Below are 12412 nucleotides of genomic sequence, written 5' to 3' on the forward strand. Positions count from 1 at the left end.
TGGTGTTGGATTAGCTGCGCCAGTACCGACGTCGTTGTTCTCCGACGCAGCCGAGCACGCGCGCAGCAGTTTCTCTCCGGCTCCGAAATGGGTAGGCCACGTGCCATACGTACTCTTGAGGAGCAGGCAGCTTTTGATCAGCAACGTTGTGAGCAGAATCGGGAACGAGCTCGTCTACGCCGTGCTGATGCTGCAGCCCGGGCCCAAGAAAACGCTCATGCAGCCGAGCGCCGTCGAACCGTCGAGATTAACCCAGTGATAAACACCTGGGCCACACGTTTCAGCTTCGTTGGTTAACCATATGTACGAAGTGCTCGGGCGATGATTTCTTCCCCACTGTTTATTAATATTGCATACTTCACCACTGCTCAACTTGAACCATAGTCTTCATTATCTCATAGAGTGCTCATCCATTTTAATGCATGTATCCTGCAAAAATAACCTTGACAATATTACTAGTCTGTTATCAACTATTTGTCATCACTTCTCAGTTATTTGTGTGAGTGAAACATGGCTATCCGCAAGTGACAAAAATCTGCATAGCTTTTCTTCATGTCACTCAGAGTATTGTCACCACAGATAGAGCAATCATGGTGGCGCAGCTGTTTTCATTTATACCAACTTCCAGTATCACAGTAGACTTGACTTGGCGCTTAAGTGTTTAAATGTGAATCCGTTTGTATCCAGCTTAATGAATCATACTTTTTCCAAGACGGAAAGAACTAGTTGCGGCTTGCATTTATAGATCACCCGGATTTTCCCTTCTTGAGTTCTGTTCGACTTTGAGCGAAACATTGCATAAGCTCTCAGTAGAACAAAAAAAAATGTCATTATATTGAGAGACATAAACATTATTCCTATAGAAGAGTCCACCACATCTATCATTGAATATGTTACGTGCATCAACGGAGTCATGAATGTCTGTTAACTATTCCAACTTGTTGAACTTCCGAACGGACAAGGTATATACTCTTATTGACCACATATTGTGTAGTCTTATTACTCTTCCTAATACTGGTGGTATTGAAGTACCTATAACTGACCACCACACTATGTTAACTCAGTTAAGTATTCCGTCTAAAATTGAAAAAGAGTACTTTGAGAGCAACCTAAACAACTCATTATACATAGATATAATTAGTCACACAGACTGCTCAGAGTATTAGAGATATTAAATCCAGAAATTGCTCACCAGAAGTTTTCGAACATTAGGACTAACGCCCTTACCACAAGCACCACATTGATTACTTGTAGGCAGAAGTTTTCTACTGCATATAACGTGTGGATAAACATTAGCCCATCGAACAGTCCGCAAAAGATAACGTTTATAAAAGAACGAAAAGTAAGCCATTCTACATTAATTGACGCAATCGCCATACGACATATTCTAATATTTTTGGGAGGCTTCTCAAGAATACTGAGAATACATATTACGAGAACAAGATTAAATGTAGTGGCACTAATTAGAAGCAGCAATGGATGGCAATCAATTCTTTTCTCGGAAGGACTACGTCTTATACCCTTATACCCAAAATACAGTCAGGAGATCACACTTATGATAACCTAGCTGACGTTGCAAACACATTCTATAATTCATTTTCTGTAGACGAAGTCGACCCTTTTAAACCTGCCAATTCCTTATATCCTCGTTTGCTTAACACCTTCTTTCTTATGTCTCACCCGAAGAAGTACGCACTGTCATCCTTGACATGAAAGATGCGAGTGCAGGACAGGACGGCTTTCACTCCGTTCACATGAAATTATTACCCAATTTAATCTGTGACACGTTCTCGCACATGATCAACCTAGTATCTGAAACGGGAATTTTCACGACCGCATTAAGAAAAGTCAAGCTAATTACTGTTTTTAAGAATGGTGGCAAATGGCTCACCTCGAACTATCGTCCCATTACTGTACTCTCTTCCTTCATCAAAGTCATTGAAAAAATTACGGTTACTCGTTTGAATAATTTGACCAAATTTGACATTATTTCAATAAGTCAATTTTGTTTTCGATCAGGCTTTTCTATTGAGCTAGCATTAACATATTTAAAAAAACATCAAAACTGCAATTGATGCTGATAGGTTTGTTGCTGCGTTATTCATTCACCTTTCAAAGGCATTCAATTCCATTGTTCACTGCATATTGTTTGAGAAACTAGAAGTGAATGTAATAACCGGTGCAGCTTTAACTTAACTTCGCAGTTACTTACATGTTCGAGAACCATCGTTGTTCATATCTCGTACTTACTCATTACTTAAGCAACTAATGTTAGTGTACGGCAAGGCTCTGTTCTTGGTCCTCTCTTATTTTTATTCTTGTCAAATAACCTTCCATTACGCTTAGCTCATTTAATCGTATACTCTATGCTGACGACGCTACCATACTAAGTGCAGGAAAATGTCTAGACTTATTCTTATCCAAAATTAACAAAGACGCCACCAATGTATTGAACTGGTGCCGCAGTAATGAACTAAGTATCAACACAAAGAAGTATAATTTTATTATCTTTTCCTCACACAATATCTCCATCTATTCACATTCGTAAGGGCAGAATATTTGCTTCGGAGAACACTACCTTCCTGGAGATAAAATTGGATAGGCATGTAAAATTTATTATCCATATAAACTCACTAACGAAGAAATCGGCATGCGGCATCAGAATTCTATTAAAGGGCCGGTCATACTCTGATATTAAAACTCTGCTATCACTTCATTGCGCATTTATTCACAATCATTTCAATTACTGTATATCTACATGGTGTAGCACTTACCCCACACACTTGTCCCCATTGTAGAACATTAAAAATCAACCTATATGAATCGCGACATTTAACACTCCTACAGCCAATGCTCCCTTGTCGCTTTGAGGCCCTTGTGAACACTGGATAAATTAAACGAATACTCCCTCGCTATCTTATTTTGCAAAGTAGTCAATGGAGAACTCCACATTAATAGCCCTAATTAACTCAAGTGAGTTCGAACGCGTCGCTTCTACGAGATTCGCTTCACAGAAAAGCTTTTTGTTGCCTAAACCAAGAACATAATATGGAAAAATTCACCGCTAATTTTGCATTATCTTCGCTATGCAATAGCATACCCACTATAACTTCAGTATTGAATACCTTACCCACTATATCTTCACTATGAAATACCTTACCCACTATAACTTCACCATGGAATAACTTACCCACTAAGGTATAATAATATTCTACCATTCGTTCATATAAATTTGAGTTGCGAGCGTTCATGCAACATATATAAAGTTTTTTTTTGAAGTTCCTTATGTATCTCTGTTTTTTTTCTATTTAATTTTATGTCATTAGCATGTTTTATGGTTTATTTGCATTTATGCTCGCATTTTAATCATGTACACATCAATTTTCTGTTTGCTGTAATAACAAGTCTTATTTTCCTGTTACCCGCCGTGGTTGCTCAGTGGCTATGGTGTTAGGCTGCTGAGCACGAGGACGCGGGATCGAATCCCGGCCACGGCGGCCGCATTTCGATGGGGGCGAAATGCGAAAACACCCGTGTACTTAGATTTAGGTGCACGTTAAAGAACCCCAGGGAGTCGAAATTTCCGGAGTCCTCCACTACGGCGTGCCTCATAATCAGAAAGTGGTTTTGGCACGTAAAACCCCATAATTTTTATTTTCCTGTTGTAATTATTAACAGCAGGTCTCGCCTTTACAGCTTTTGACTGTGAGACCTTCTTCTGTATTTATTTCATACCTAAATGTGTTTATATGCAATAAAAATATTTGATTGATCGATAAAATGACAAAAGAAATTGCTCAGCATAAGCGGAATTTAAGCCGTTTTTGAATGAACGCCTTTCATACCTTCACTTTAGTGCGCTGCGCCATGGATGTACTGGGTATGTGCGGATCTTCTATATGCCTCTCGCCAAATTGGGTCACTGAGTATGTGCCACTTAGTGTGCGGCAAGTGAGGTAGCGATTCTCAGTATTCGTATGCACCGGCGCGCCACGCTTCTCGTCTCGGAGGCCACGTGCAGACTTCTCGGCAGTGCCGCCATCTAGCGGCACTGCCGAGAAAGAAAGAAGCGCGAGAGATTATCCCGGTTTGCGCATGACGCGTTTCTGAGCCTTCGCACGCACCGGTTCGCTATGCATTTCGGAAGACACGCTTAAGCTTCACGGCTGGGTGGTGTTTAAAAGCGCAGAATGCTCGTAAGGAAGTGCGAAACAGGAGTCCCGCTGCAGCACACGCTTCATATATAACTTGTTTCGACGGTGTAAACACGTTGTGTCGCTATACTTATTAAATGCTAAACGTATTACCGTCAGCAGTCATCGTGAGACGGGATCTGCCTCATCTTTTTTATTCGTCTTCATAGGAAAGCAACCTGAAAAAAATTCGATCCTTAGCGTAACAAGAGCTACGAATTAGCAATCGCGAATTTATTCCCGCGAGTGCTCTCCCACCAAGTCGGAGCCATGGCTGTACTCGCCCAAACGCGGGGGTGCCAAGCCCATAGGGTGGAAAACCCCGGCCGAACGCAACATCACCCTCCGTACAAGGGACTGCCGTACCGCCCGCAAGGTAGACTCCATCAGAGTCCTGGGCATGCTCATCGAGTACCGCGGAACCAACACCCAAACCGTGCAGAATCTCACGGCCAAGACGGAGAACGCCATACGACTCGCATGCAGAGTGGCTAACTGTCACCACGGCCTCAGAGAAGACAACGTGTTACGTCTTGTACACGCGTTTGTTCTCTGCCACTTCACCTACGTCGCTGCCATGCACAATTGACTACGCGCGGACCGCAATAAGCTCAACACCTCATTCGACACCCGTTTCACTACCCTCATTCGAAGGGTAGTGAAACGGGTACTCGGCCTTCCGATTACCACTTCCACGCAGAAACTCCTCGAGCTTGGCTTGCACAACACGCTAGAAGAGATCGCGGAGGCTCAGGACCTAATGCATGTGATCTGACTGATGACCGATAAGGCGGCCGGGCCACCGCATTCTGCGCGAGCTCGGCTTCTTCTCCTCGACGACCAGGGATCCACCGAAGTTGACGCCGGTTCCCCGCAAGATCCGAGACTTCATCACGATCACTCCTATTCCGCGAAACGTACATCCTGACCGCAGCAGAGACAGGCGCCTTGGCCGGGCGACCACGCTTCGCCAGCGCATAGACATGAAAGCGGACGACGTCACGTTCGTGGACGCCGTCGCCTACCGCAAGAACCGAGCCTTCACCGTAGTCGCGGTCTCATCCACGCAGTGGACCCTGAACTCCGCCACTATCCTCGCCCGACACCCCGAGGTGGCGGAACAAGTAGCTATCGACCTGGCCGTTCTCGTTGGCCGACGGGAAGTGATCTACAGCGACTCCAGACCGGCCATCAAAGTCTTCGAAATTGGCGTCGTCTCCGACCAGGCGTTACGCATCCTCCATAGCGCGGATCCGCGCACCCTCAAGTACCACACTGTCATCTGGTTCTCCGCCCATCTCGGTCCGGTGTCGGGCGCCCCGCCCAACCTCAACAAGATCGCCCACGACGCAGCATGCGCGCTTACCGACCGCACCATCCTCGGGCAACCGCATCTCGTCGAGCTACAGGACAACCGGGACGCGCTCATTACGTACAGAGAAATGACAAAACACTTCTACCTGGGGCGCCACATCTTTCCGCCACCGCACCGCAAGCTTAACAGGCCGCAGGCGCTAACACAACGCTTACTACGGACGCACGTGTACCCAAACCCGGCCAAATTAGACGTTTCCTATCCTGACGCGTACCCCAGCGACACGTGCCCCTCATGCGGAGACACGGCGACGCTCGTACACATGCTCTTGGAGTGTATAAACACTTTTCTCGACTCTACCTCGGACAAGTGGGAGAAGTCCATCAGAAATTCACTATACTCCGCGACCAGCAATGGGCTGTCCAGCAGGCCCGCCAAGTAGCCGCCAGATTACTCCCTGTCGGTCCCTACGTGGGAGACGCCCGCTGAGCGCTAAGCGCATCCTGTAGGACCATAATAAAGTTCTCCAGTCCAGTTCCGCGAGTTGGCTTTGATTAGCTCTTTAATTTTCTTTTTAATTTTTTTTTCTACCCGCACGGATATGTTTGCGCACCAGTGGTGGCGTGATTAAGCACAAATGATTGCGGTGACACGATTGAGCTGCGGGCTCTCACAGATTGAAGTCGTAGGAATACCGGCTGCTTTAAACTTTGCGAAAACACGAGCGAGCTCCGCAGCCGAGATAAGGAGAACTTCTATCATCCTTAAACCCAATGTGACGCTAGTTATGTCTAATGCATGGAAACATGTTCGAAAATGTAATTTGGTAAAAACGCTCGCTCATGGATGAGATCGAGATAATGATAAAAGGTCGAATGTAAAGATTATAGACAGCAAGAAAAAAAAAGAACTAAAACGTTAATAATGCAATTTTCCGTCCATCTCTTCTAGTCAGAACCAAGTGTAGTACCCATTTCAAGCGAGTTTGAAAGACCGACCATTGTTAAACGAATACTAGTACGCGCCTACTGTGTAGCGTTTTGTACATTTCAGTACAATACCTTAATTCATTCATGAAAAGAAAGTAAAGCGTGGACACTTTGCGTGACACGATTCATTTGGTCACGGAACACGTAGAAACTAGCGTGTTCTCTATGAGCGTGAGCGCCTCATCTGTATTCCGCTGCGAACGCAAGCTTGAGATACCAGTAAAGGCGAAGCAAAAGAAGTAGCCCATCCGGCTAAAGTAAATGGCTGCGACAGCCACGCATGCGGTGCAATGTGGAGATGCTTTTACGCTGTTCGCAATCATATATTTTGCATTCGTCAGCAACACAAACAGCAGGGGAGTGGCGCGTGCTTGGATTTGTATATGTAGCCTTTCGTTTCGCCGAAAGCTATTCGGAAAGACAGAAACATAAATCTGGTATCGCTCGCGGAAGAGAATGGGACTGTCGGGCATAAAGGTGAATGCTTTCTAGAGAAACCCCTAACGTACAATCTTCGTTCTTGAATGCACAAATGCTGGTGTGGACGACGGTCCCAGGATGCGGGGTGTAAACCTTTGCACCAGAAAGCAAGTGTAAAGAAATGAAAAATAGGGAAAGTAAGGCCGAGTGTGACAAACTCAGAACACAAAGACCTCATGAACGGGTAAAACAATGCGTAGCGAAGAGCGCAGGGCATTGAACAAAAAGGAGAGAAAAGCCTCCCGGCTGGACTAAGAAGTACCACGGTGGCATGAGCGCAGAGACGTAGACACCCTTCGCCTCCTCCAATGCGCTTCCGAACAGAGACAGAAGAGGGACGAAAGGGAAACAAGAAGAGGGAATCTCGCGGCGGCAGCGGCGGGAGAGCAGTGTGCCCGCGTGCTCGACGCTGCGCCCGGACGTCATCGGCGCCAGCGGCACCGATTGGCCCGTGGTGCGGCACGCGCATGCGTGGCGCTCGCGGGAAGAGTGGCGCGCAACGGCCGACCGCCCTCCCGACGTAGGCGCGCGCGCGCGGGTGAAAGGGCCGCAGAGACTTAGGGAGCGCCCCGGGCTGGCCACCACTCTCTCTCGCCTTGTGTGTAGGCGCGAGCCAGAATGAAATAGCCGCGCCGCCGCAGCCGACCACACGCCGCGTGTGTCGCTCCGCGAGCAGCAGCAGTGAGTAGTGTGTGTGCCGCCGTCGACCCTCCCACAACTCGAAGAGCGCGGGTGAACGACTACCCACCCCCCTCCCCCGCAACCGCCGCCATGCTCGTCGCACCGGTGCTGCCGTTCGGCTACCCTCCGCTGCCTCCGAGCGCTGCGGCTGAGCGCGCCGCCTAGAAGTAGCCGCTGTGCTAGCGCGTCTTTCCCTGGCTGTTTCTTTTTCTTCACTAGTTCCCGGCACTCCGCTTCGTCTCACTACCCGGCCGTCCCATTGGGCGATCGCACCACTACAACAGGTGCTTAAGCACAAGGATTGCACGTAGACAGCCTTTTGTTGGCGGTAACAAAAAGGAAACAACCAGAAAGAAAAGAAATAAGTTTTTGACGGACATTCTGCTCCTCGCTTGCGCCAAGTAGTTTGCATTAGACCCATTCTTGAGCAGGAACGGGACTCCTGTCGTGCCACCGGACCACCTGTCGCGGCTGGAATCTTCGCGCACTCCGTGTTGTGTGGCAGTGGGCTGTTGTTTGCTGAACGGATACTCTCGCCATGCGTCTCTGCTTGATGCTCCTGGGTGCCCTGTTGTGGCTGTGCAGCGGATGCGAAGCGGCCCGCATCATCGGCCCATCGTCTTCGGCCATGCGCGAAGCGCTGTGGTGGAGGAGGCCCGGGCTGCTAGAGCGCCGAGAGTCCAGGGCTCGACCCTCGTCGGTGTCCGGCCCAGCTGTGGCGACCACCAAGGGCTCTTCTTCTCCAACAGCCTCGGCCAAGGCGAAGGCCGGGAACCCTGAAGCGCCCGGTGAGGTGGCGCACTCCGGCGACATGGCATCATCCAAGGCACAGCAGTCGGTCAGGTCACCGCGGGGAGCCAGGCAGTACGACGTCCCGCAGATCGGTAAGTGGCTGCGATGCACTGCCAAGGAGCACATTTCGACGCAGGACTCATATTAAAGCACAAAAGAAGGAAGCCTGAGAAGCCGTAAATGTGGCCTCTTCGACGGCGTTACTTGCCACTCATGTACCAATCATTAGCAGGGAAGAACCATGCATTCAGTATATGACGGATGAGTTACCGTTTCATCTTAGCCAAAGCTTGAGAACCACATCGGGTGATACGACAGAATTCATATAACTATGTGCTTGTGACCATTACTGTTCGTCCCCGCTTCGGCCTACATTTCGCAGATAGACGAGCGTTGATTTACGCATACAGACTCAACTGAGAGGATATATTAAAATATTCGTAGTACTTGTTGCCCAATTCTGTGTCACTTATGTGAAGCTTGATGTGAAAATTGTATCGAAAGATAGTGAAATGGGTATTAAGATTTATAACTTTAGTCGTTAAAAAGAGAACACCCGTCACTAAGATGATTTGAGTTCAATGAAGTTAGTTATGCTTCGGTTTTTAATCTCCCTCTTTTTTCGCATAGGCGAACATTGCTTCAAACACACTTAGGTTTAGCGAACGGTCATTGGGCCGCGAAATATACCTTAAAGCTGGCAAGAGCGTGCATAACGATAATGAGATTTTATAAAAATATGGCTTCAGCGAAATGTCATTTTATGTCCTAGTACAATTAGTGTCCGGTATAGTGTTTTACTTCATTATAGCCCGAAAATGTCGTGTACTGAAGAAAAACAGGTGTCATTACATACCAAACAGATACCATTACTTACAATTAAGTATACATGCCAATGTTTTGCTTTAATGTTTTAGATATTGATAAAGTATCGTTTCTCAATTTAAAGAGTCATTTTGAAACACCCTTGAAAACATTAAATCGGCATTGTGTCCTTTGTCAAGATTGTCATCTTTCATCATCATATAAATAGTCAGCCAAACAAGCAGCGCCCTATTTCTGCAGCAAAATACGGGGACAAGCCACACAGCTTTTTTGGCCAACATATTATATTTTTTTTGCCTGCTAGTGATGAATAGTCATGAATATACCTAGTCATGAATATACTTGTGGCCTGAGAGGAAAAACACTTGGAACGTTTAACCTGCTTCAAGGGGGACCCTAGGTCAGCGCGCTTTCTTCTTCACGTACACGCTGCTTTATTTCCTTCTTGGTTTGCGTTGCTTATGGCTCTAAGAAAAATTCATCCGGTGCAAAAAAAAAAGAACACAGATTTCTCAAGGAATTTCGCCATCTCACTGCCATTTGTATATCTCTTTGCTTTTCACATAAAATTTTGTAGGTAATCGTGTTTGCTCGAAAGGAGGAGCGCTCATCTGTAAAGCTCAGATCGTTTGCTTATTGTAAAACTGTCTTTGCCACTATAAAGCTATTAATGCAGTAGAGCCATACTCACAGGCACACCGGATAAAAGAAGTCGAAAGGAGAAGCTTGAGCAACTTGGCGCAAGCATTTAAAGTAATACAATGTGCAGTTTCCTAAATATCAGCTAAATATTTAGCTGCCGCTAACGACCCTGCATGCAATGAACGCAAGCGAAGTAAGGGTTCTGCGCAAGCGTGGTTCCCCGAATGCTATTTCGATTTATTTTCTTCAGTGAACAAAGGGAAGGAACGTGGATCACACGATAGGCTCGCAAGCCATTTGCGCCCGTTATTAGTAGAATTCAGGGTATTAACGTATTAGAAAGCAAAATATATCGATAGGGAAACGGACCACTGCGTTAACTAAAAAGAACGAAGAAATAAACTATATTCCACTCTTCACGAAGGGGAAAGGAAGGCAGACAAAAAAGTACAGTGTTGTAGAATTCGTGTGCCTCAGGCCCAATGCATACGGTATGCGCGTTAGTGCGTAGTGAGCGAGATTATATGCTTGGGATCATAAATGAAGCGGCACACTAATAACAACAGAATAACAATAAATAAAATTTGCAAGGAAGGCGGAAAAATGTATACCAGCATTTACATAGAACTCTAAAGAACCTAAGTTGTAATTAGATAGACCGGACTTACTTCTGTAGTATTTATTAAAGAAAAGTGGTATGACAAACTGTGATGTTTGCCTACCATAAATAGTTCGGTTAGGAGGTACTCCCATTCCTCTGCATTTCTTAATAAACAAGTCCTTCTTTTGGTTTAAGCCTGGTCACAGATTTGTAGCAACTGGCCACAACAGGTGGCGAGAACCTGTAGTGGCCGGTCACTTACTCTACATATTTACACAACTTGAAGATTACCGCTCAGGAAAGCGCCCAACGGCTTACTCTTACAATGAGAGATATTCAGAATCTCGCGCGCCGTCAAATAGTCTATGCATGCCATGAAGAGGCGGAAGCATTTACTTAGAACGTTCCGAGTATTAGAGCACTCACATCTTTGCTAAATGATAGCTTGCCCCAATCATTACACAGTGCCCCGAACTCTGCTTTTGTGAGCTCGTGTCTAGCAGCGTAACCACCACGTTTTATTTACCACGTATAAAACGTTCTGCCTAGCTGCATTATGAATGCTGTCCGCCTGTCTGTTTTTGATGTAAGCTCTTTGGCAAAGTTTGGCAGCGGCCGAATTTACCAAACACCATCGCTCAGCGCTTCTTGCATGCGTTTGGCATTGTTTCATTCGCGTTATCTTTTTTGGGTAAAAGTCTGGGTGGCGTAGTTCTATTCCACCGTCAAGTTGTATGCAGCAAAACACAAATTGCATTTGTTGCAGTGATTCAAAACACATCCTGCATAAAGTTTCATCAACAAATGTAAAAATTCAAGCACTTAGGTTGTTGCATGCTACGTATTGGCTGTTCGAAACGCTTCAATTTAGAGTACCGACAAGACAAAGTACACTCTTACATAGAGCAGTGCTACTAACATGTATGGTCACTGTTGAAATCATTCTTCTCTAGAACAATAAACATTCACACTACAAGCGGCCTGCAACTATGTGGGAAAAGTTTGAAGGCAAAAGAGCTTTCCGCTGCCGAACAACAGTACTGGTCTTGAGTACTTTTCTTGGGTGAACTTGAGTGATTCAGCAACATCGCGAGTAAACAATGCTACCTAGAGTTCTTACAGAAGTCACTAGGTACCAAATCTCATTCGCGTAAACCATTTTTTTTAGAAAAAGAAAGGGAAGTCGTAACACCAAACAAGATGTTGCTGTTCTCCAGACAACCGTCCGTGATCAGCCATATACTTTAGATGCTGCAATCTAACCAAAAAATATATATATATAATAACACGTGTTGAGATGCGTCTAGAACGAAAGCGCAGTTTACACTGCACAACTTTGCACGAATCTGTATAAGGACTTCATAAAAAAAAAAGAGTCAGTATTCTTACGAGATGCTGGGTTACCTTAGTTTTCTCCACCCAGCTTACAGGCACGCTCAGCGCAAGACTACAGTTGTGTGCAAGGCCACAGACGTGTATGCATATTGCTAGCTGTTCATTACTTCATATCTCACGTGCACTTTAACAAACGGAATGTCTCCGGGGACTTTACAGGCAGACTAAGACCTCAGCAACACGGAAGTTGTAACACCTATCACATTTAACAGCCTGCAAGGCTCAAACCGAAAATGACGAAGTGGGCATGGGTTCTACGATTTCTTCTGTGGCTCCAGCGGAAGCGCATGTCTGCACATGCTCTCATGTGTCTGCACATACCTCCTCTTCCTACTGAAATTGTGTCTGGCGCACCACTACTGCGCAATGACTAAGCACAGTAACGAACCGCACTTTGTAATGATGCCAAATCGGCAAGTGTGGAACGCTTTGTCACGCCCTTACGTCGGGAATACTGCCTTCGCTAATTCTGCTCAGCGAACGAGGATGGTACCCACAC

The 12412-nt window shown here is 46.0% G+C and overlaps 1 protein-coding gene across 2 annotated transcripts in view; it reads left to right on the plus strand.

The window, feature by feature from the left end:
* Positions 1-7778: 7778 nt before the first annotated feature.
* jeb (jelly belly) overlaps positions 7779-12412 on the plus strand; it is a 250618-nt gene continuing 245984 nt past the window's right edge. For both annotated transcript variants that reach the window (XM_065432384.2, XM_065432385.2), the window contains exon 1: positions 7779-8542. In XM_065432384.2, coding sequence (XP_065288456.2) covers positions 8197-8542 — 346 coding nt within the window. In that variant the 5' untranslated portion in view covers positions 7779-8196. The remainder of the gene's footprint in view (positions 8543-12412) is intronic.

This window comes from Dermacentor albipictus, chromosome 5, assembly GCF_038994185.2.
Source record: "Dermacentor albipictus isolate Rhodes 1998 colony chromosome 5, USDA_Dalb.pri_finalv2, whole genome shotgun sequence".
NCBI classification, from domain to species: domain Eukaryota; kingdom Metazoa; phylum Arthropoda; class Arachnida; order Ixodida; family Ixodidae; genus Dermacentor; species Dermacentor albipictus.